The 24,582-nt window shown below is 32.9% G+C and overlaps 6 protein-coding genes across 19 annotated transcripts in view; 4 read left to right on the top strand and 2 right to left on the bottom strand.

Moving 5' to 3' along the window:
• The first annotated feature begins 1,514 nt into the window (after positions 1–1,514).
• LOC106708031 lies at positions 1,515–1,789 on the top strand. Its single transcript, XM_014499490.2, has one exon. The coding sequence runs from the start codon at positions 1,592–1,594 to the stop codon at positions 1,787–1,789; it is 198 nt and encodes a 65-aa protein (XP_014354976.1). The 5' UTR covers positions 1,515–1,591.
• Position 1,790: 1 nt separating this feature from the next.
• Positions 1,791–3,148, top strand: LOC106708030 (GPI mannosyltransferase 1). The gene has a single exon (XM_014499489.2). It carries the CDS (start codon positions 1,791–1,793, stop codon positions 3,069–3,071), a length of 1,281 nt encoding a protein of 426 aa, XP_014354975.2. The 3' UTR covers positions 3,072–3,148.
• A 286-nt stretch (positions 3,149–3,434) lies between these two features.
• On the bottom strand, positions 3,435–4,774 carry LOC106708028 (mitochondrial import inner membrane translocase subunit Tim10). The gene is made up of 3 exons (XM_014499487.2): positions 4,694–4,774; positions 4,036–4,220; positions 3,435–3,686 (listed from the first exon to the last, which is right to left on the bottom strand). The coding sequence occupies exons 2-3, from the start codon at positions 4,175–4,177 to the stop codon at positions 3,544–3,546; spliced, it is 285 nt and encodes a 94-aa protein (XP_014354973.1). The 5' UTR covers positions 4,178–4,220; positions 4,694–4,774; the 3' UTR covers positions 3,435–3,543.
• Positions 4,775–6,180: 1,406 nt separating this feature from the next.
• Positions 6,181–7,532, top strand: LOC106708003 (zinc finger protein 625). The gene has a single exon (XM_045684777.1). It carries the CDS (start codon positions 6,222–6,224, stop codon positions 7,527–7,529), a length of 1,308 nt encoding a protein of 435 aa, XP_045540733.1. The 5' UTR covers positions 6,181–6,221; the 3' UTR covers positions 7,530–7,532.
• A 365-nt stretch (positions 7,533–7,897) lies between these two features.
• Positions 7,898–13,555, top strand: LOC106708008 (Golgi pH regulator). The gene is made up of 9 exons (XM_045684807.1): positions 7,898–8,034; positions 8,216–8,379; positions 8,785–8,891; positions 9,265–9,368; positions 9,873–9,994; positions 10,917–11,143; positions 11,574–11,755; positions 12,293–12,478; positions 13,147–13,555. The coding sequence occupies exons 1-9, from the start codon at positions 7,993–7,995 to the stop codon at positions 13,405–13,407; spliced, it is 1,395 nt and encodes a 464-aa protein (XP_045540763.1). The 5' UTR covers positions 7,898–7,992; the 3' UTR covers positions 13,408–13,555.
• Positions 13,556–14,602: 1,047 nt separating this feature from the next.
• Positions 14,603–24,582, bottom strand: part of LOC106707973 (ryanodine receptor) — a 90,859-nt gene continuing 80,879 nt past the window's right edge. For 9 of the 14 annotated variants that reach the window (XM_045684805.1, XM_045684803.1, XM_045684795.1 and 6 more), the window contains 17 exons: positions 24,161–24,363; positions 23,890–24,093; positions 23,305–23,390; positions 22,142–22,241; positions 21,819–21,950; positions 21,189–21,282; positions 20,565–20,720; positions 20,229–20,316; positions 19,467–19,615; positions 19,155–19,285; positions 18,635–18,793; positions 18,157–18,364; positions 17,162–17,293; positions 15,985–16,141; positions 15,544–15,653; positions 15,283–15,385; positions 14,603–14,768 (listed from right to left, as the gene is read on the bottom strand). In XM_045684805.1, the coding sequence (XP_045540761.1) occupies positions 14,665–14,768; positions 15,283–15,385; positions 15,544–15,653; positions 15,985–16,141; positions 17,162–17,293; positions 18,157–18,364; positions 18,635–18,793; positions 19,155–19,285; positions 19,467–19,615; positions 20,229–20,316; positions 20,565–20,720; positions 21,189–21,282; positions 21,819–21,950; positions 22,142–22,241; positions 23,305–23,390; positions 23,890–24,093; positions 24,161–24,363 (2,316 nt within the window). In that variant the 3' untranslated portion in view covers positions 14,603–14,664. Of the gene's footprint in view, positions 14,769–15,282; positions 15,386–15,543; positions 15,654–15,984; positions 16,142–17,161; positions 17,294–18,156; positions 18,365–18,634; positions 18,794–19,154; positions 19,286–19,466; positions 19,616–20,228; positions 20,317–20,564; positions 20,721–21,188; positions 21,283–21,818; positions 21,951–22,141; positions 22,242–23,268; positions 23,391–23,889; positions 24,094–24,160; positions 24,364–24,582 lie in introns of all 14 variants that reach the window. The other 5 variants (XM_045684798.1, XM_045684797.1, XM_045684806.1 and 2 more) reach the window with 1 other exon arrangement.

Raw genomic sequence — 24,582 nt, forward strand, 5'->3', positions numbered from 1 at the left:
TATCTACCTAAATTAAATCTATGATCACTATAACTCGTTCCTCAAATAAAAACTTAACCGTTTGACGTCACGTTGTAATTAAGGTGAAGTGCCACAAGCGCCAACATGTTTGCGTTCGTTCAAGTTCATTCTAAACATATATTTTCCTAACATAATCCATCAACAGTTAAAAACCTGCATATGCTGTACGCATATCGATAAGAGCTGTTAATCAGTATGTATGCGTGATAATACATTGCGTCATACATTATGTGGGCGGGTCAATTCATGTTGAAACACCAAACAAGGTTATTTTTGGCTTAGAAATTTAAAAACGATGACTTGCCGCACTGGATCTTTGAATATACGTGAAGGGTGTATTACTACGTTTTCTCAAACCAAAACTTCCCTTAGGTAGAAAACTACACTAAGGTACACTTTGAATGACAATGAAACGCTGCAGAGTTCGGCAGTTACACTCATAAATTATAGGGGAAAGTAGAAAGAAGGAATTTCCGTTGGCATGAAAATGGTACGTGAATGAAATCTCGGTAGAATAAATAAATCAGTATAGTAATATAGTACCTAATACCTAAGAGGGAACGAGTTATTCGATCATTTCCAACCGCGAAATGTTGGTTTTTCAGAGTTGAGCAATATTCAAGTCATAAGCTCTAACTAGTCTAGCGACCCTCCTATCGCAGTGTGCTAAACTTAATACTACCTTATTGAATACTAATCTCACAACTTTTTTTCTAGTAGAAAAATAAGTTGTTATACTTTTTTTCTTAGTTGTAGTGATAGAAATATTATAGTGTAACGTTTCCGGTTAAAAATTAAGAATCATAACTAATCTCATACATAGTATTTTTATCGTATATATGTTTTATTTGTCCTGCAGAGAATAAGTTTCAAGAAGTACGTTGCGCTCGTGTCTTCGAGTCTATGCGACAGTGCTGCCTCAAGTTCAAGCATATATCGCTGGTATGCGAGGGTTACCGCTTGGAGCCAAGAGAATTTGCGCCTGTTACTGACAGGCCTGATAAGAATTAGGTGAGAGTCCCGACATAAAGAAGTGAGAGTAGGAGAGAGTGACTTGTAACCAGTTTTAAAATCATAGATGTGTCATTCAAACTGCTGAAACTTGTTATGTAATGTTTGTCAATTATTTGCAGTTTGGACATCGCCTCATAAGCAAACTTGCATTTCATGACACTCTAAAAATATTCTATTCGCTTTGGTATGTACACACAAATAAGTTAATTCATCGTTCTTTCGTTTATCTAATGGAAATCTCGGGGTCGCTACGATATTAAATATGTTAATTACACAAACGGTGGAAAACCTGTTTTAACTCTACGGCAAGTTATATGACATGAACATGTTTTTTTTTCCAGATAATTATGGAAAATCCTCGTCGCCGTAAAACATTGGGTAAACGTAGTTGGATCTATAGATATCCGAGGACATTTCAAATCACCTTTACGACTCTAGGACTTACTATATTCTTTTCCAAGCCTCTGTACGATTATTTCATAAGACCTAGAGAAGAGTTCGACTTCACCGAGCCTCCGACCACGTTCAAGAGGCAGATACAAGGCGGCAACTAAATATGGAATCAGTTATAAAAGCGCGTGAACGTTTGGCAAAATATCCTTTAATATTCGCCAAGTGTTCCAAACAAAGTGCATTGTATGCGCGTTGTGTATTACTTAAAGAGGAAGTAAAAAAGGACGATTGTGCTCAAGAGTTCAAAGAATTCTATACCTGCTTACAATCCGCAGCGAAAGAATTAAAAACGAGAATTTAAAATGAATGTTATAAAAGACGTCATCAATTTGCCATTCAGCTATCATTTGATAGCAGGAATTGCAATAAGATTAGGACTTATTGTCTATGGTGATTACCATGATAATAATTACGATGTTGGCTACACTGATGTAGACTATAAAGTTTTTACGGACGCTGCACGGCATGTTTTGGCGGGAAAATCTCCTTACGCGAGGCACACGTACAGATACAGCCCGATTATAGCTTACCTTTTGATACCAAATATTTTATTACACAAATATTTTGGCAAAATCCTCTTTTCTGTCTTTGATATTCTTTTAACTATAATTTTGAAGATATTAGTTGAAAATCAATTGAAGTCGAAAGAAGGTGGGAGAATTTCTAATTATTGTTCATATTTTTGGCTGTACAATCCATTGAGTATCGCCATTTCTACAAGAGGTAATGCTGATTCTGTGTCTTGTTTCTTTATTATACTGTCGATATTTTTCTTGCAAACAGATAAGGTGAAGGGTTTAATTAAATACGTCTTATCCGGGATATTATTAGGTATTTCAATACATTTACGAATATATCCATTAGCTTTCAGTTTTCCTATGTACCTTTCATTGTGTGAATACAAAATAAATCGCAACACCGATCTAAAAACTGGATTTCTTGCACTATTGCCTAATAAAAAACAATTATTTTTAGCCTTTAGTTGCATTTTCACATTGATTATAATAACTTATACAATGTTTTTAAAATATGGCTATGAATTTCTATTCGAAACTTATATTTATCATTTATTCAGAAAGGATACGAAACATAATTTTTCTGTTCTTTTTTATTACTCCTATCTAACAATGGATGAATTGATATTCGACGTGGTGAAACATGTTTCACAAATATTAGAGTTATTTATATTATTCGTGTTAAGTTTATCTTTTGGCTGTGAAGCGAAAACTTTGCCGTTCGCTTTGTTCTGTCAATCTGTTATTTTGGTCGCGTTTAATAGTGTGATGACGTCACAATACTTTATTTGGTTCCTGTCACTTTTGCCATTGGTTGTCCATAATCTTCGATTGAAACCAGTTGTAGCTTTATCGTTGTCTATGATATGGTTCGCCGCACAAGGTGCATGGTTATTTTATGCATATTTGTTAGAATTTAAATGCCGAGAAATATTTATTCTAATCTGGCTGAAAGGTATTGTTTTCTTTTGCGCAAACATTTTTATCTTGGTACAACTTATAAAAAGTTACTCGCCCGAATATCGATTTGGAATAATCGATTATCCTTGTGGTGTAAAAAATAAATAATTCTTTTTTTAAGTAGTCGTAATAGATTGTGATTTCTAGTATAGTTTGTTCTTAGTAGTTTTAGTGAGTGAAAATGAAATAAAAGATAAAAAATGTTTCACACAATTTTATTTTTAACATTGTCTAATATATTACTAAATTAAAAATACCCATGCTAACACAACACCATTGTCAAATCGAAATGCAATGAGTCGGAAACTAATTTAAGCACAGATAAGGGTCGTTTATTTAATGACTTGTGCATTATAAGTTCCCTTATCTATTTGTATGTTCTCATATCTATCAAATAAATTATAACTTGCAGTATCCAATTTTTTTAATTAAATGTATAGCACAGCATACAATAAAATTATAATGGTATTCATAATAAAAATCAAACAAAAAGGAGGTCTGTTCTAAATGTGAAATAAAAAAAACCATATTGTCTATGGCACAATTTACTGCAAGTTATAATTACTTTTGATAGCTTCTACTATTTTTTGGTTTCTTGCAAGTTTATTTTGGTAAGATCTTCAGAGTCTCCTTGGGACATGTTTGACAATTTTTTACCGATGCGTTCGTGAACATCTAAATATTTCGCAACACAGCGATCCAAGCAGACTGATTCACCTTTCCCTATAATAGAAATATAATTAATCTTGATTACAGATAATGATCATAATAGTGTTAAGGCTACATTTCACAGTTAATAACTTTACATTTAATGTCACATTTAGAATAAAATAGGTAAGTAAGAAATATTTAAAACTAGCTTTTACCCGCGACTCCGTCCGCGCGGATTAAAAAAAAATGCACACAAGATAAAAATGTTCCTATGTCCGTCTCCTAGTTCTAAGCTACCTCCCCATCAATTTTCAGCTAAATCTGTTCGACCGATCTTGAGTTATAAATAGTGTAACTAACACGACTTTCTTTAATATATATAGATTTTGTAGAATATTGGCTGTATGACTATAATACTAACCAAGTTCCGGTTCATGGTACTTCAAGGGTATGCATTTTCGATGACAGGTGGTTACTAGACGATTGTACATGTCGGACATCATCTCAATCTCCAACTCCTGGACCAATTGCAGCTTTGCCGGGTCTAATTGTGGTACTGCCATATTTGATTTCTTTCTTCACACTCTAGAATATTACAGCAAATAACTGCAACAAATTATATTTATTAATTATCAATAACTGTTACATATATTTTTGTAAGTATTATCTTATGTTAAAATTTAAATTATACAAAAAGTAATTTGCATATTATTTAAGCAGACAGTTGATGTAGCACATTTATTATTCTAAATTGGATACCAACTATTTATGAACACTGGGAAAAAATTCTAATATAAAACCTTAAAATGGTCCTTATATATCCAAAATTTCAAGGCACCGGAATATTGATTTTTTCTTACTCCAGCAACTCGCTTATGGACTACCCATTGGGATTGGATAATGACTCTTGTTTCTTACTTATCCAGGTTGGATTGTTATTTGAAATGTGAAATTCCAAACACAAACTTGGATCAAATCATAGATATCTTTCTTTGTTTCTTTTATAAGAGAATATAGATGGCGGAAACCATGATGATGAAAGATGGTTGAGTTACAACTTGGTAATAAGTTTTACTTACATTTTCTCACAGTTTCCTGTACAGGTCGGGATATTCTCCTTCGTTAGCTCTGCGCATACGTTCGCGCGCTTTCATATTCTCAATACGACGGTCATTTACGTAGTTTTTTGCAACCACAAAAAGAGATAAACTTGTAACTGTTATTCCTAACCTGAAACATACAGATATAGCTTTGAAGTATTATAGATATTATGCCTTAATTTATTACGTTTTAATTTTATTCCAATCATTTTTGTATTCTACATACGATAATATATAACCTGATTTAAATATGCTACAGTATACCTACAAACTAAATCAATAAGTAATTATAAATTTATATTAGTACATATCACAAACTAAGAGAATCTTGGTATTTTTTAATAATGTTTTTTTGATAACCTTTGATATAAAATAAATTTTGGGCTCACCACCGGGAATGTTCTTTGTCAATAACAAGGAATAATATGGAAATATTAGATATATTTGTAGTTACCACGATAATGTTATTTTTCCAAATTTTCCAAGCGACATACTCTTTCCAAAAGAAATTTCGCAACAGTGACAGATTCGTGAAAGAAAAGAACCAAATTTTTAGGTTAACATTTTCCATCGATTGAAGATTCATAGACAATGTTGTGCTTGGGAAAAATTTGATAACAATATTTATAAGATTGTTTTTAATAAGTTTATATCTCAACGATTTGTTGATCTTTTTGATAAAACTATTTTTGAGATTCTTCAGATTTTTCCTGTCTCTACTTGTTTTTGTTTTCATAAATCACAACTTAAACCAAAACGTTGGTCATGGTCACTCGTTTTCTGATTCTGAACTGATGTGATGCTTGTCATTAGAAATTATTATGTCAATTAACTGTCAACTGAGCAATAGTTTTTGTAGTTTGATCTGATACCTTGTTGTTTTGTATAAAAACAATAAAAGTGGTATTAAATACGATTAATGTGTGTAACATATGTAACCTTATTACCGCTGTAACCGTGTTGTGATCCAATCAATTATATTTTGCAATGAATATCATTAAAAAAGCACTTCATAATATACTTTCAAGAAAATTTGAATATTGTTGTTTATGTTTCGATTCAGTTAATGGAAATGGTGTTAATATTTATAATGAAGTGGTATTAAAAACAATTAACTCAGAAAACCATGTCAAACTGTCAGAAATATTGTTTTCATTACTTGGAGAAGAGGTAAGTAAAGGCCACTTACCAGGAAGGTAATTTAGTTGGAAAGCTTAGAAATATCAGTTTGAAATACTTGCTGAGCCATGTCTTGTGTCTCTATTGTATAATTTCTATATAGCCAGAATTTTACGAGATTTTGTTTACATGTGATTCATTACAACTAATTTCAAACATTCTTCTGACAGTATTTTGCTTGTAAATTAAATTTTTGTAGGGTTTAATCAACATGGCTCCTCATTTAAGCTTTTAAGTTTATTCCCAACAGCCCAACATTAATAATCACTTTTTTTTGTTTCAGACTTATACTAATGTTTCAACATCTGATATAATTTGTGAAAGATGTATGAAGATAGCAATAAAGAGTTATAAATTCATTAAAACTACGCAAGAAAACTCAGAGCAGTTATGCAAAGTAATAGATATTATTTCTAATTCTTTGGAAAGTACAAAACATGAAAGAGATGTATGTCAAACACTTTACATTTCTTTAGATCCAGAAAATTATACAAGTCAATTGTTCTATGATTACAATCAAGTTTCAAAACCTTATTTAACTAACGCTATAGAGAGATTTCGATCTATAATCAACACAGAAGAAATGCAGCCAAGTTCAGAGTACCGATCTGAAATAAAAATAGAAGAAGATGAATCTGACTTTATCAATATTGAAAAAAGAAACCATAAACACAAATTTAAAACAAAGCATAGAAATAATGTGGCAATACCTACTAGTGAAATGCTTTACGATAAAAATAATAGAAAAAATTTAATATGTAAAGGCTGTTTAAAGGATTTTCCATCTCTGTCCAATTTGAGAAACCATTATATAAGAGTTCATGCACCAAAAGTCTTCAAATGTTCAGTGTGTCATAGAAAATTTGGTTCCCAATCAATCTTAGAAGCCCATAAAAAGGAAAGTCACTGTACCCTTATATGTATGGAGTGTGGTAAAACATTTCATAATAGACATACACTTAGGATGCATGAGATGGGTCATGGAGGGCTCAAATTAGTATGTCAAGCTTGTGGCAGAACATACAAAAGTCATACAACATTCAAGAAACATATAGAACTGAATATATGTGGTCAAAAAACCCGAGCAAATCCTGCTGAAGCCAAGTTTACATGTGATTATTGTAATAAAAAGTACACTCAAAAGGTGTCCTTGAGAGTTCACATACAACATGAGCATGGCAACTACAAAAGTCATGAATGTAAATGGTGTAAAAAGAAATTCTGGGCACTTAGTCGGTTAAATGCTCACATAGTGAAACATACACAAGAAAAAAAGTTTCATTGTAACATATGTGGGGGTAATTTTGTTACAAAGGAGTCTTTATTATACCACACGCGTATCCACACGGGTGAAAAACCTTATAAATGTGAGCATTGTGAAAGAAGGTTCATTTCATCATCTCGGAGAGCTGAACATGTGAAAAATCACCATTTAAATGCTACTTTGGAATGTGATATTTGTCATAACAAGTTCAAAACACAGCTATGGTTGGAGAAACATAAAAGGACACATTTAGACAAGAATAATGGCACAAACTTAATTAGACAAGCTCTAGCCAATGATTATGAAATTCAAATGTCAGAGGAAGATAAAATTTATCTAGAAGTATCTGATTGTGAAGATTATTGCTTATGATTGCCAGGAAATGTATAAATTTATTGTTTTGTGTGACTTAATTATGTTATCTGTACTATTAAAATTATATTGATTATTTCAATTAAAGTATTTTGCAAATGAGTTTTTATTTAAACATGTTTTCCTAGTCGACCAAATTTATGTGGACGTAAACGACTTCCCGCGTATGTAATAGGAATAAACAAAATTAAGTATCCATCTAATTCTTAATTTCTATTATGAAAAAGTTACAAGTAAAGGTTTTATGGTCTTTAAAGACTACATTTCTTTGTCTATGATTGTAGTAACTTATCTGTGCACAGATGTCGACAGAATGTCACAAACTTGTTAATGTCAACATCAGCTGGCGAGTTTTCAAACTGTCATTTAAAAATGCTGACCGACACTAATATATTTGCGGCAGATGTGTTTAGCAGTTTTTAATTCATAAATTAAAAAGTATAAGCATTTATAAAATAAAAAAATGACTTTTATGGAAGATACGCTCATTATTTTGATATCCCAGGTATGTACAGTTAGGTTTCGCTTTTTTTTAATAATTCTTCTGAAGAGTTGTTACACGCTTTTAATACTACAAAAATGTTAAAAGGTTGGAAAAGAATATGTAAAAACTAGGTTTTCATGCTAAAATTACGTACTATTGCTAATTATAACATAATAACACAGTTAATTAATCTTTTTTCCAGTCAATATTCTTTGTGGGTGGATGGATATTTTTTGTGAAACAATTGTTTCGTGACTATGAAGTTCATCACACACTTGTTCAACTTATATTTTCAGTTACATTCGCTCTCAGTTGTACAATGTTTGAACTTATTATATTTGAAATCATTGGATATTTAGATACAAGGTAATTTTACAATAATTCTTGCCTACACTTATGCTTATCTTAAAAAGTTACGGGTTCATTTTTAAGTAGTAATATGCTAAAGATTATATGTTAGTAATAGGTTAAAATAACACCAACCTGAAGGATAGAGACAGAATCCGCATTAGTGTAGTGGTTTGGTTGCCCAGGACTAGACAGAAAGATGTGCCACAGGTCTGCAAATTACAGTTTTGCCGGGGACACTTACTTGGGGTGCAGGTAGTGCCAAAACTGGCACTTGGTAGAGACAGATGGTTTTATATTTGAGATTCATAAACAACCTTTTTTCTATATGAAAGTCATATTCACTGTTTCTCTAGGAACTCACCAATAAAGTTTCTGTAGGTTTGGCTGGGATCAGTTAAATATATAGTTAATTTTTTTCAGTTCCAGATATTTCCATTGGAATTTTGGTCTATACTCCTTATTGTTTATGGTGATAGCACTGATACCATTTTACATTGCCTATTTCTGCATCAGTAATATTAGGTTTGGTAAGTGTTTTTTTTTTTAAATAATAGTTTATAATTGATGCCATAATTTAGTTTTTGTTGACTGCAAAATATTGTTTTTCTTTGATTTTATTTATTTTAAATAATGTAATAGTATTTAATTGATGATTTTTACTTTTTTGTGTTAAAAGCTACCTCTTAGTTTAGTTAACAACATGCAATAATCAAAATATACATTTATATGTGTAATTATTATTTTTTTGCTGCAGTAAAAGGGTATATGAGGCCTATTTTTATATATGGTTGAAATTTTGAGAGTCTCTCTTGAAAAATTGTCAATTTGCACATTAACCCTTATTCGTAGGTGCCATCGTAATATGGATATGTTTGATTTAATTATTTTTTTAATTTGCAGTGTCTAAGAATATCATAAGACCACTGACAATGTTTGTGTGGTTCATTTATTTATATTTCTTTTGGAAAATTGGAGATCCTTTCCCTATATTGAGTCCAAAACAGGTAAATATAATAGTTATGTATTAAGTTTACATAAAGTAATATTTTACTATAAAATAGTATATAATAGCTATAAAGTTAGAGGAAGACGGAAGAAAGTATGGTTTGATTGTGTTAAAGAGGATATGTGTAAGAAGGGAGTGAATTCAAATATGACAGCTGATAAAGATGTATGGATGAGTAGTACATAATGTAACAACGTTATATAGTGAAAAAGGCAGGAAGATGATTGTTGTATTTGAAATAGTAACATTTGTTTTCAATTCAAGTATTTAAGTATGAGTATTTTTATAAATTACTTGCTGCCATTAGTGCAGATTTTAAAAAGGAAAGTGTAATAAGTAGTCTATGTGTTCTACCAAACGATGTTGTACATCTGTGCCAAATTTCAGCAAAATCCGTTGAGTCGATCCCGAGATACATTCAAATAAACATTCATCCATCCATACAAACATTAGCATTTATAACATTAGTAAGAAAATTAAAGCAATTATTTTTTCTTTTCAGGGTATATTTTCAATAGAGCAAGGGGTGTCTCGGATAGGTGTCATTGGTGTCACTGTCATGGCACTACTGTCAGGCTTTGGTGCTGTCAACTATCCTTACACATCAATGGCTATATTTATAAGGTAATCTATATATATAAAAGAAAGTCGTGTTAGTTACACCATTTATAACTCAAGAACGGTCGAACTGATTTAGCTGAAAATTGGTGGGCAGGTAGCTTAGAACCAGGAATAGGACATAGGATAATTTTTACCCCGTTTTCTATTTTTTTTTTATTCCGCGCGGACGGAGTCGCGGGTAAAAGCTAGTCTTTTAATAAAAACAAGGCCTTGACCTTAACCTCTCAATGAGAAATATTTTTTTCTTCATCAGATTATCTTGAAAATGGACTAACGGATAAATTTAATATTAAACTTCAATTATTTATCACAATAATAGTATTATTGATATTTTTAATATAATTTAAAGTTTAGAAGTTTGATCAAATAGTTTTTGTACTGTATTTAATTTCATAGTTAATTAAAATAATTCCGGAGGCCTAATTTTATTCCTCTTTCCCTTTCTACCCTTTTCTTATTTGGAAAGGATGGGAAGATGAAACGGATTTGAAGGAAGAGGGGACGCATTGGGAGGGGAAAGATCCTCTTCTGTCTCCTTCTCAGTTGATTAAAGGCAACACATCTCCATTTACAGATGTCTATAGGCAACGGTCGCCTCGCTATTTCGACACATTCAGTTGGTAGTTTGCTTTGCCTCCTTAGGTTATAAACAAAAATTGGATCTATGTTAAAGATTGAATGTTGTTTTGGGTGCAAGCTAACATTTATCTATATATATAAAAGAAAGTCGTGTTAGTTACATTATTTATAACTCAAGATCGGTCGAACTGATTTAGCTGAAAATTGATGGGGAGGTAGCTTAGAACTAGGAGACGGACATAGGAACTTTTTTATCTTGTGTGCATATTTTTTATTCCGCTCTGACGGAGTAGCGGGTAAAAGCTAGTTATTAATAAAATCTAGATAAATTTTCCGTTACTTCTAGACCTGTTACACAAGCAGATGTATTATCAATAGAGAAAAAGTTACTACAAACAATGGATATGATACTTGTGAAAAAGAAGAGGATAGCATTAGCGGAAGCTAACAGTATGGGAGGGAGACAGCAATACAATCTGTTGGACCAATCCGGTGTCAAGAATAGAGGATTTTGGACAAATATTCTATCTAGTGTTGGCAGCATTGCTAATCCACTCAGTCATGGAAGTGAGAGTAAGTTGTCTATTTTTTATTGCTTACAAAAGATAAAGATGAGGGAAACAATTAAGTCAATGTCTTAAAGTAATTTTATGAAAAAATATTTAATGTTATAATTTAATGGTTTCTAAGGATTCCCAAGAGTAAATGTCTTATTTTAAATTTACACTTAGAGTCACCCAACGCTAATGTCATTCTTAGTGATTACTGTCTGGGACGATTTTAATTGGCACGTCAATAACAAGAAAGTTACTCTCATCGGTGTGCCAACTTAAGCGTTGGATACTATACCTACCATAGACAAATGGGGTTGCCACACATGATTTATTATTAAAAAAAAAAAAAAAAAAACCTTAGAAACATCTTGTTACTTTTATAATGTGATTTTGAGAATAATTAACTCGGTATCCCAACATGTATTGAGTAGTGTTTCCATTGTATATAGACATAACACAGCTACGTCAAGAGATATCAGGTTTAGAGGAGTTAAGTAGACAGCTGTTCTTGGAGGCTCACGACGCACGCACAATGCGGGAGAAGATCGAATGGTCCAATACCTTCCAGGGGAAGTACTTCAACTTCCTCGGGTATTTCTTTTCCCTGTATTGTATCTGGAAGATATTTATTGTGAGTTTTTTTTCTTACTAATATTATACATGCGAAAGTTTAGATTGATGGATGAATGGATGGATGTTTGTTAGAAGGTATCATCGGAATGGCTTAACATATCTTGATGAAATTTGTTTTAAAAGAATTTAGTTTTTCTTTAATTTCGCACGGACGGAGTCTCGGGTCATAGCTAGTTTTTTCACATTTTTTGTATTAGTTCCACAGATAATATTTCTAGGCTCGATTTGGCGATTCAATTTTTTATTAATTAAAATTTTGTTAGGTACTTACGGGACATTTTTTAAACACTAGTCAAGTCTAAAAAAATGATTATTTTAAATTTGATGTTGTAATTACTTAAGATGTATACAATTTAACATAGACAAGTATCAATGTATTCCATAAACGATACGATATTCTCTGAGTTGTCAGTCAAATTCCAGATTTTTTTTTATTTAATTACTATCTGCTTCACTCAAAGACGGTTAATGGTAAATTTAGTATATAAATCTAGTTAAATAAACCTTAAATGACTGAGTTATGTTGGTATGTCAGTCGACAATAAACATAGTGTTCGACCGAGTGGGGAAGAAGGACCCGGTGACCCGCGGCCTGGAGCTGCTGGTGCACTGGCTGGGGCTGCGGCTGGACGTCGCCTTCTGGTCCCAGCACGTCTCTTTCCTGCTGGTCGGATGTATCGTCCTCACCAGCATCAGGGGTCTGCTTCTCACACTCACTAAGGTCAGAACATATTTTTGATATTGATATTTTTTTGTTATCGCGCCATTTGTAAGGTATAAAGTATGGCGTTTTAGTTTCCAAATTAAAAAATAAGGTGAAATCATTGAAAAAAATTTAAACATTATTTTTCCTATAATTTTTTTTGTCGTAATTATTTTTTGTCTGTACTTTAAAATGATATTTGACAGATCGAGGTTATTGAACCTTATATCTAATTTTAATTTCAAATTTAAAAGGCTAAAAAATGCTTTATATTTGAACTATACATATTTACATTAAATTAAAAGAAAGATAAAGTTAAGAATGTATATATCAGAGGAAGTTTGAATGTAGCGCCAGTTGTCGAGAAATTGAGGAGCAGAAGGTTAGCGTGGTTTGGACATGTTATGCGGAGGGATGATAATTATATAAACAAAAAAGTAAAGAGATTGAATGTGGATGGCTATAAACCTTTATAGCCATCCACAAGAAGAAGAAGAAGAAGACCAAAGAAGGTTTGGATGGATTGTGTGAAAGAGGATATGTGTAAGAAGGGGTTAAATTCAGATACGACGGCTGATAGAGATGTATGGAGGAGTAGTACATACTGTGCCGACCCTCCATAGGGATAAGGGCAAGTTGATGATGGTTTACATTGAATTACTGAAGTGTTATAATTTTCTTTACAGTTCTTTTACAAAATATCATCATCTAAATCTTCAAACATCATAGTGCTCATACTGGCTCAGATAATGGGTATGTATTTCTGTTCGTCTGTTCTATTGATGAGAATGAACATGCCTCCCGAATACAGAATTATAATAACACAAGTGCTCGGAGATTTACAATTTAATTTCTACCACAGATGGTTTGATGTAATATTTCTTGTTAGTGCCTTGACTAGTATTTTTACTCTGTACCTCGCCCATAAACAACCGTCTGTCAGCTAGGGGTGTGACATGACGTTGTCAACGTCAAATCTTGTCAGTGTGAACTGTCAGTGAAAGTTACTTAATAAGAAAAATGTGTTTGTTATCTGTGATGTATCCTGGAATTATAATGTGAACCAAGTTATGATAAAATACAACGAAAATTAAACGCAAGAAATTAAGACTTTGTTTATTTTGTTTTATGTAAGAATTAAAATTATTTTATAGCTTTTACTTTGTTTCTTTTCTACTTTTATTTTTAATACTCATAGACAATATTTCATCGATATATATATTTTTAAATTTCGAATAATCAAAAATTTTATACTAACAGTCATCCAACCGGATGGACATGTCAAAATAAATTCATGAGCTCACTAGCGCCCTCCTGTTAATATTAAAAAAATGTCTTTTATTTAATTGCCCATGTCCTTTATAGGTTTAACACATTTTCTGACAGAACCAACCGCAATAGCAGCGCCTCTTAATCATTCATGTAAGAGTGCTGTAATTTCATCCTCTATCGATTCATAAATCAGTATAAATAAGTCGTTTGTTGAATTATTGATTTCTGAAAAGGTTAAAAAGGATGACAAAAAAACATGGTCATTTCATTAAATAAATTTATTTAACACATTTTTTTTTACAAACTATTGAAAGAAAGTTAACGATAGAAAAGTTTACTGGAAAGGCCACCTTAAATAATTTTTACTCTATATTTAAATAAAATATATTTATTTATTAAGAGACTTTGAACTATTTCGAACAATTTCGTAAAATATTTGTTGTTAATATTCGAAAATTTAAACATGAAATATAGAATTATTTAAAACTTTCCCGCTAATTTTTTGCAATTGATATATGAAAATATGACAATCTCTTAACACTAATAATTATTTAATTTAATTATAGGTTAATAGGTTAATATTTGTTTAATAATTTGATTGACATTGGTGTTTTCTCTTGAGCAATGCAAATCTATAAAAGCATTTGAAACAATATTTTACAAATTGTAATTTACAATTTTACGATTTCTAAAACAATAAACAACTGGCCTTTAAAAATTTATTTATTTTTAAGTTAAATTTTATAATTTCATAAAACAACGAAACTTACTTTACATTAAATTTATAAGGTTAAAAGCATTTATTTTTATACATTTTTTCAACATTTTGGTACTTTTAAAAATCCTTATTACATTTTAATATAAGTTTTTTGATAGTGGAATCAATATTTCTAAAGGCCTGTTTATGTTCTATATTAAATCTTGACTTTGTTCTACTCTCCCATAACATCTTCATACTGTTTCCTGAAGCAGTCTCCGACGGGGAAGAAGTCCCAGCATCTCTGTGTGTACATGTTCCATACATACGTCTCTTGACCTGAGCAAAAAAAAAACACTTAGAATATATTTTTTTACCCGATTTATAAAGTTTTTATATGGATTTTTTTTTGTTTTTATGTGGGTTTGTATGTATGTAAATTCAACAAAATAAGTAAACAAGATATTTTGAATGACCGCCATGTATGGAAAGCGATGTGACTTTTAGTAAACTAGCTTTAAATCAAAAAGACGTTTGGAAAATCTATAATATGCCAGTACAGTAGTATAGTTGCGCTGGCATACAACTGGCTTAATATAAACAGTGACTGGCGCCAGTGAGAAAAACAATCCGTGGCAGACCAGCGTCTATCCCTCCTGTGGCTTACTGTTAACTGTGTAAGCGTAGTGTAGTGTAGCTTTAGTCATTATTTGGTCACTAAGGGTCACCACTTAGTCACTATAAGTCTTCACCTAGTCACTAAGGGTTTCTACTGCGTCACTGAGGGTCTCCACTTAGTCACTAAAGGTCTTCACTCAGTCACTAAGGGTTTCCCTCCTCACAAGTTACTTACCAGTGTACTCAGTGTCGGGCTTGTTGATGAGATGCATGACGAAGAACATGTAATTGGCCAGATTGTGCTCGCGCTGTACATGTGTGTCAAACCCGTGCGGCACCTGGAATGTTAAATTATATTAATACAACTGAATTTTGTAAATAGACTATGTTCTATATCTATACCAAATTTAATTCAGATTCATGCAACTATAGAACCTTCTATTAAACATCCATCCATCCAAACATTCGCAAAGTAATAAATAAGATGATGTGCGACCTTATCAAAGTAGTCCTTGTTGATGCCGCATATGAAGCAGTTGGACTCCATGTCCTCCTTCACAGACTCCAGCTGGTCACGGAGCTCTCCGAATGCGTCGATGATCAGACCTGTAAGTAAGGTACAAGGTAAGAAGACCAACCTTCAAAATATCAGTATCAGTTCATCAGGATACATCTTCCCATTCCCACCAGTGGGACTTATGACGAAAGGAAAGAAAATGGAAGTGGATTTGATGGGGAAGAGGACGTATAAAAAAAGGGAAAAATCCTCTTTCTGTGTGTCTTTTTCCCTGTTGATTATATGTAGATAAAACAGCAATTGCTGTCACAGAGATCACTTCGCTTTTTTGCAAATTCAGATGACCGCTTACTCGTTTGCATCCTAATACTAAAAGTCTAAGACCTATCAGCTGTAACCATTAGAACAGTGAGCACTGACCCTGCAGAATGGCGAGCAGGATGACGATGATGAAGAAGAAGAAGGAGATGTCAAAGATGATGCGGTAGACTTCGCCATCATCACCGTCGGGTGGCTCCAGCTCGTCGCCGATGCCGCCGCCAGCGCGCACTCCCTTGTACAGGTTGAACACGAAGCACTGCACCAACATCAACAGACAAACACGGTCAAATTATACAAGTACAGTCGAACATAGATAAATGAGAGAGAAGTGAGTGATAAGAGAGAAATGAGAGATAAGCGAGAAATGAGAGATAAGAGAGAAATGAGAGATAAGAGAGAAATGAGAGATAAGAGAGAAATGAGAGATAAGAGAGAAATGAGAGATAAGCGAGAAATGAGAGAAGAGAGAAGTGAGAGATAAGAGAGAAATGAGAGATAAGAGAGAAGTGAGTGATAAGAGAGAAGTGAGTGATAAGAGAGAAATGAGAGATAAGAGAGAAGTGAGTGATAAGAGAGAAGTGAGAGATAAGAGAGAAACGAGAGATAAGCGAGAGTCATCGTTCGGTCCCTTCGGACGACCTCTATTAGCGAGACACTCGGTTAAGAGAGAAATCTAGAAAATGTAAGCGAGAAAAATATCGCAATGTCGTATTCTCTGATGCGGGTTCGATTATTGATGTACTTTATACAATGGTATCTATATGTTAGCCCATTCCAAATCTAAAATGTAATCACCTTCGATAAACTGTATATTTTCGCTAAAAGTAATAACTTATGAAATACTAGCAGTTGGCCGCGACTTCGTCCGCGCGGATTTTAAAATTAAACTAATAATAAATACAGCCTATGTTAACTGATCATAGTTTTGACAGTGGAAGTAAGTGAAATTTTTCAAATCGGTACATTAGTTTCGGAGATGATTGCAAACAAACAAATCTTTTCCTTTTTTAATTATTACAGTATAGAATTCTTGTAAAATACTGTTTCTCTCATAACTATCAATAATATTTATAATATCACTTCACTTTATTACTCATAATTTAAAAAAAAACTAAAAATGTGAAAAATCAAAATGGCCGCCATGTATAGAGCATGACGTTCCTTTGTTTACTTAATTTCGACTTGGGATTGTATAGGTTAGTGAAAATGTTAGTTATTTTTTTAATTCAGTTACTTAAATATAATTTGACGATTTAAAAATGATATAAATACTGACGGTGAGCATGTCGTGACAGTTCCTGTTGACCTCATCGTCCTCCTCCTGGACGTAGAACTTGCGGAAGAAGTTGAAAGCGATCACAGTGTAGATGTACACAATTATAGTGAGCAGCATCACCGTCAACACCAACTGCAACACAACATTAAACAGGGTACAGTTTTTCGCCAATAAACTGCTCTTGCAGTTTGGCGAAATTATTGTATTGTAATCAAATTTGATGTACTGCTTAAAAAAAAACATTCTTCTTCTATCATTATGAAGTGCAAATGAAAAAAGAGTACGTATTCATTCGCGGGAAATTCCATTCATTTGTGTTACACAAAAAAACTTAGTTTTATTGTGTAAAACTTTAAATTGCAAATGTCAAAATTCAAATGCGCAAATGACAATGAAGGTCTTTCGCTATTGGTTGAGAATTACCGTTACCAATTCCATCTTTGCTGCTATTGGTTGAAAATTTTGGCCCTTTCTCGCTTATAAGTTTTTTCAATTTACTCACTCCTTAAATTTAATGGCGTTGAAAATATATAGCCTAAAGCGTGTTGTAAATATATAAATTTTCATTACATAAAGAATTATTCAAAAATATACCGTAGTTGTAACGATCCTGTGTTACAAAGATGTGTTTTTACGCTTTATTATATTAAGTTTAAATAAGAGTAAGCTCTGACTCCCTCTGTGGGGACGTATAGTGATCTGATGATGTTAGATACGAGGATTAAGAACATAATGTCTCAGTATTAGGAACCAATAAGTAATTTTAACACTTTCAATGCCGTTGAGTTACCTAACGCTTGCAATTTCGTTAAAAACTGTATTTGACGTCGCAAAAGACGTTGTAAAAATCGTAGATGCACAGAAAGTGTGGCCACAACCAATATGGTGGAGCACAATCAATTTATGCCATTATTTTTTTATATCAGATGGAAACAGTACTTATAACAAAATATTTTTTAAATACAATAATTTGTTAAATACAATAATTTGTTCACCTGTTTTCCATTATGTGTGACAGACTGTAAGATGGTCCTCAAGGTCTTAAAGCCGACAGCGACATCCAGCAGATGCGCCGCGAAGAAGAAGTTGTTGAAGTTGCCCATGACGGAGAAGCTGAAGTACCAGAGAGAGTAGAGGAAGGAGTTGTCGGTGATGGTGACGCCCGCCTTCCACACTTGGTAGCGCCAGTCGATGTTGATTATACTGAAAAATAAGTTTAATTAAAATGAAAAAGTTGAATTGTAAGAATTTAGTCGATTACTAAGAAAATAGTCGATTTGTAAGAAGTCAGTTGATTAGTAAGAAGTTAGTCGATTCGTAAAAAAATAGTTACATTTTAAGAAAGTATAGTTGAATTGTAAGAAGTTAATGTTTAAATTATTGAACAGGACAAAATAAATTTTCAAGTAAGAATTTTGATCAATCAATTTTTAAGATAAAAATATAATAAATAAGAGCTATACTAATACATACTAGTGCAGGAATCCCTTGCTGCCCTCGTCTTCTTGCGCGGAGAAGGAGGTCTTCTCCATGCCGAGCATGTTGGAGATGGAGTCGAAGTCATACGTCTCAGAATACTTGGCGCGCACCTTCTTCTTCACAAACTTATCCCAGTAGTTTACTGGGAACGATCTGCAAAGTAATACGTTTATTTAATATTTAATATCGGGAATAACCTAAAAGATAGATCTGGTTTGTTTTTGATAACTTTAAACATGTTTTTCGTTGGACACAAATGTGTTGAATCAACAAGTGATTCTTGAAGTAGGAACTGCTTCGCTTCAACCGTCTATTATTTATTTCCCTTCCCATCCTACAAGGAAAGGATTAGATTTGATAAAGGAGATTCCCTTCTCAGTCAAATGCACATGTCTATGGGCAGTTGGCTTAAGTATTGTTAATTGTTGCTTAAGTATTGTAGTGTAAATCATATGTTGTCTATGGTTTAGGAATTTGTTTGGAATCTGATATAGTGTAGATATTAGAGACGCACTTAGCAGATATAACGAGCTTGTCCCAGTGACTCTTGAGGTCGTCATCATCAGGCTGCTCGGCGATGTAAAGTCCATCGAACTCCAGCTTGCGGGCGATCTCCTTCTCACGTTTGAAGATGGCTAGAGGCACCTGTCAACAATAAGTTTAATAAAAATGCACTCAAATGGATAAGGGATACCCTTTCGGATACTTGGGTAGTGGAAACTTCCTGTATAATGTATACAAGATGATAAAATTGAGCAATTGTCTTTACTGTATGAAAACATCTGTAGTTTTTAATCAAAATGAGGGAAATAATTTTCGTTATTACCTTAAGATGGTAGTATCCGATGAGTATGGCGAGTGAGACGACAGAGTGCAGTACAGCGGCCACCTTCAGCAGATGCTCCATGTAGAAGAAGTCCTCGTCAATGTGAACCACCTCCAGCGGGTCATCGTCTTCACCTGACTCTCCGCTGCCTGCACACACACACACACACACATACTCTGTTATATACTGATTATAATATGCGTAATAATCTAACTTTAATAAAAAAAAAACGACTGAGGTTCTAATAGATGATCAAAGAAAGCAGCTTCGGTGGCTCAAGGATTAAGCACTTGACTTGCAATCTGCAGGTCCTGGGTTCGAATCCCACCATGTACCAATGTGTTTTTCAATTTACATATCTACATTCATCCGATATTCGTAAAGTGAAAGAAAACATCATGATGCTGCAAATATCTGAGAAGAAATTCAAAGATATGTGTAAAGTCAACCCGCACTGAGTCAGCGTGGTTGACTATGACCTAGTCACTTATAACTTAGGGTAGGTTCCGAGCCCCGTGAATGGGGATATATAGGATATGATGCTCAATAAAAAAGTAGAAAAAAAATCGAATTCACTGTACCTCTATGACTCTTATAAATCAATTGACAAATCAATCATCATAACACTTGTAGGTTCAGTTGCTTGAATTACAGAAGGTCACAATAGATTTAACATATATACAAATACTCTCCTGAAGTCGGGTAAAAACGTAATTACAGTCTATTGAAGCCCGTTTTAGTAAAAATGAGTATAGTACATACCGTCTCCGCTGCCGGAGCCGGAGCCCGAACCCGCCATGATGCCGCCCAGACCGGAGCCCTCGACACCATCACCCTCCAATGTTGACACCTGCAAATATTTTAAGCACAACGACATTTTTTTATATTTATGGTAAATTAAAAATAATGTTCTTTAAAGTATTAACTCATTTGAATTGTTTTTCTATATAAGGGTTGCTTTAAGTATTGCACCCAATAAAAACAAATAAACATTTACAATATTAAAACTGGTAAATAAGTAACGAAAAGAAGCTGAATGACGAAAATAATTTCAAAACATAAATTTTTCAATTAAACTCAAACAAATTTGACACTGACCTTGTAAAACAAGAGCACGAAGTTGATACAGAAGGCGAGCACGAGTGCGACGTACTTCAGGTTGTAGAAGTTGCGCGCGAGGAAGGAGACGGCGCGCCGCGTGTACTGAGAGAGGTCTACTTGTGACAGTGCGGAGGGAGCCGGCCCTTGCACCGCCTGGAACATCGCCAGACATATAAACTCCTTTTCCACTGAGCCAATACTGCGTTATAACTATTTGTATGAGTCAAGAACGCATCAGAAATATATTAACCATAGAAATTGCAATCAAAAGGTGTCATTTCCGTATTGTAACACTCATCGTGGGTTTCTGAGACTTAAATCCCGGTTTAAAACATGTTATCTCTATTTTGTCAAAGATAATGACTGGTGTGATATGTTTTATACTCAGAAACCAACGGTAAGTCGTGATGTAGTTTTCTCTCAATAAATATACCCTAAGAGACTCCATGAACTTGTGCTTCATGAACAACATCAAATATATTTTTTTTTTACCTTTTTTCCGAAATATTTTCTCCCCTTTCCATGTTTTGAAAGCATTAATAGATAATGTGATATTATAAAATAACAATTTCACCTAAATATTAACATTTCATATCTTAAAGTGATAATAAAATTGTTTACCTTTTTGCTCTCTGCCTCAATGGCGGACATGGCGGCTTGTTGCGCAGCTTGCGCCTCCATACGCTCTTGTGCTTGTTTCTTCGCTTGCTCACCACTGAAAATTATTTATTCAAGAAATAAATTAATCTTACTATCTCACTAATATTCTAAATGCTAAAGTTTAAATGGATGCATGTTTGTATGAAGGTATCTTTGGAACGGATCAAAGGATCTTGATGAAATTTGTCACAGATGTAGAACATAGTCTGAAAGAGTACATAGGCTACTTATTAAGTATTTTTTTTATACATATAATTTCAAACATTATAAATTTAGTTCAACTGTAGTCGTTACGTTGATTAAAAGAAAAAAAAGTTTTACATCTTAATACTACAAAAGCAATGACTAAAAATTGGAAAAAGATTTTCAATAAAGTAATCTTTTTTTTTCTAAAAATCTGGAACTAAGATGTTATAACTGTACAGATAAGTTTTAAATGTTAACCCTTTACGTGCAGAGAAAAATAAGGTGACAAGACATGATTGTAGAGAGACATTTTTAAAGGTTTCGACTACATATATTGTCATCCTGCACATTGCCTTTGATAAAACAGAGACATGTGTCAATAAGTGTCACTGTAATTCTACGTACCCCAGCAGGTCAATGAGTGAAGGTGGTTGTTGCTCTTCTGTATGCTCTGTACCCTCGTCCGGTGACACCTCCGCCTCTTCACCAGATGATGGTGTTGATGTCGAAGGTGATTCGTGCGGCTTCACTTGGATCCTAATAAATAAAAATTAAAAATATAAAAAATATAAAAAATATAATAAATAACTCAACTCAAGAATAGAATAAGCATTTGCTAATTAACTTTAAAACATTATGCGTTCCATTTTGTCCAAATTAATTGATTTTTTTTATTGATGTACGAGTATTTTATATAAAAAAAATAGTTAATTATTTGTCCAACGTACTGTCCGTTATCCTCTTTGGTGATGTCTAATCCGAAAGCGGAGACTTGCATCTGTCCCGTGTCGTCTGCCGGCGGTAGCGCTGGCAAATGTCGAGATGGACCTGATGGTTACAACCATAAAAGGTCTTATACTTACATCCAATGATTATTTTGAGATCAGATTAAAAAAAAAAAAAAGTAGTATCAGATAACAAAACAAGGAATGCCATGTATTCGTCCATCCACGAATTTGTACTATTTCTATTTTTTTTTTACTATAGTTAGTACTAACGTATTCAACTATGTCGTCATATTCAGGTCTTATGTTATTGTGGAAATCTCGTATTAATTTCGGATATATTATTTTTTATGTACAAAATATATGTCAAAATTTAAAAACGATCACAATTGCTAAATCAGACAACCGTTTAAATGTTTATTTGTGTAAATGTTTAGTGTAAGCATTAACCACATAAAAATACGGTTAAAAATATTGTTATACTTTAAATATATATATTTTGTTATGAGAAAATATTACAAAAAATATATTTAAACTTAAGACTGAGAAAAATACATTAAATTGATTTTAGTCCAAGTTCCCTTCCCACCCTTTTCTTATAAGGAAAGGATGGGAAGAAGTGAATTTAACGGAGGAGAGACTCCTCTGTCTATTAAAGATAGGCAACGCATCTGCAATTGCAGATAAGAAAATATTGCTATGTTGTAAGTTTGCATTTGGCAGTTTAGTAAGTTGATTTTACGCGCATACTTTCTTTATTTTATCAAAAGCAACAACAACAAGAACTTGATAACTTTATCAAATCTTCTCATTTTTGTACATAAAATTAAAATATTTACTCTAAATTATAATTCTTTCGTTACACAGTAAAGATTTAATATTTTTTATTTTAAAACTTTATAAAAAAAATTAAGCCAAGTTATTCACAAAATCTTTCACATTTATACATTGAAGTTGCGTTCAATATTGCGTAGATTATTGAATATGTCCGTATTATATTAAATAATTATAAAAAACATTATGATTTTTGTTTTTTTTTTTTCAGTAGTTATTTTGTTCCGTTATTAAAAGCATTTAATTGAGCAATATTAACGGCGAAGCGTAAATTGTTGTGTATTGTTGTGCCTTACTTTGTTGTTGACTCAGAAACCTGTGCCTCAACTGACCAATTTTTTCCTCCTCCGTGGGTTCAGGCGGCGGTTCATCAGTTTGTGGACCTCGCATTAGACCCAATAGTACTCCGAATATGTACCTTGTGAAAAATATATCATTATTTACCTGAACTCTTGTACTTTTAGTTGAAATTTCAAAAATAAAAATATATTACACTTGAATTTCCAGTTTTAATCTAGTATTTAGGTAAGATAGCTGAAATATGTGTGTTTTAAAGCGAAAGCAAAATTAAAATAAAACAAAAAATATAATTTAAAAGTACTTTTCGATTAAAATTGCAAGCCCAATGTGGAAATTGAGAGAATTTGACAATTTTTTTTTATTCATATTTAACTCAAATTAATGATACAATTTTTCATTAAAAATTACAAATAATAATTAATGATATAAAATTGCAGCAAAATGAAAAAAAACAAGGTTTTGAAGCCAAAAAGCAAAAAAGTTACATCAAAATTTGTACAAAGTTAACATAAAGCATTTACCAATGGCTGCATCAAAAGTTGCGTGAAATGAAAACACCCGACACATTTACAATCGATTGTGAACTTTATTTTAATAACAATAAGATAGAAACTCACCTGACAACAACTAGGACGCCATAACCCAAGTAATAAAAGAGATAGAAGAACATCTTGAAGAAGCCAAGCGCTAGTTCCGCGGGCGGCATTTGCTGCAGATCCGCAATTTTCGCCTTTATATTAGATGGTGATAAGGATGAAAATGCTGCAGAAATGCCATCTTTAACGGACTGGAAGCCACGACGGAATGGATCTTTACCCGCTCTGGAATAAATGATTTAATGAGTACAATGAAAAAGGAAAAATACATTGAAATAAGTGTTTAAAATACCTTTCATCATCATCATCTCCCATATACATGTAGGCAGCTTCTCTGTTCTTAGGCCCTCCGGAGCTCTCCTCCGAGGCTGCCATGAGACCTGACGCGTGTGTCATCTCAAAGATGGCATCCTCACAGAAGTTGACGAAAGCTTCCAACTTCTCTTTGTCACCGCCTTCTGTTACTATACTATAGAAGAATGCACGCTTCGATTCCTGCAATAGACAAGTTTTTTTTAAGAGTCACTTTTCAAATTGCAATATAGTTATAAAAAATAACACCTTATTTATTCGACTGCTATTGTGAAGAAATTGTGGAAGAATAAAGATAAAATTAGGAAATGTATTTAAAACTTTAGTAACACTTAGGTAATTAAATAATATTGGCTCGGTTGTAACTTTACTAAGAATTTACGGTGAATTTAAGCCTATTGA

The sequence above is a fragment of the Papilio machaon genome, chromosome 27 (assembly GCF_912999745.1).
Source record: "Papilio machaon chromosome 27, ilPapMach1.1, whole genome shotgun sequence".
Lineage (NCBI taxonomy): Eukaryota > Metazoa > Arthropoda > Insecta > Lepidoptera > Papilionidae > Papilio > Papilio machaon.

Coding starts and splice junctions, on each gene's coding strand:
- LOC106708031 (XM_014499490.2), top strand. CDS start 1,592: ATGGAATCAGTTATAAAAGCGCGTGAACGTTTGGCAAAATATCCTTTA.
- LOC106708008 (XM_045684807.1), top strand. CDS start 7,993: ATGACTTTTATGGAAGATACGCTCATTATTTTGATATCCCAG. Junction 9,995..10,916: donor TCAATGGCTATATTTATAAG/GTAATCTATATA, acceptor CGTTACTTCTAG/ACCTGTTACACAAGCAGATG. Junction 11,144..11,573: donor ACTCAGTCATGGAAGTGAGA/GTAAGTTGTCTA, acceptor CATTGTATATAG/ACATAACACAGCTACGTCAA.
- LOC106708003 (XM_045684777.1), top strand. CDS start 6,222: ATGAAGATAGCAATAAAGAGTTATAAATTCATTAAAACTACGCAAGAA.
- LOC106708030 (XM_014499489.2), top strand. CDS start 1,791: ATGAATGTTATAAAAGACGTCATCAATTTGCCATTCAGCTATCATTTG.
- LOC106708028 (XM_014499487.2), bottom strand. CDS start 4,177: ATGGCAGTACCACAATTAGACCCGGCAAAGCTGCAATTGGTCCAGGAG. Junction 3,687..4,035: donor GTACCATGAACCGGAACTTG/GTTAGTATTATA, acceptor TTTCTATTATAG/GGAAAGGTGAATCAGTCTGC.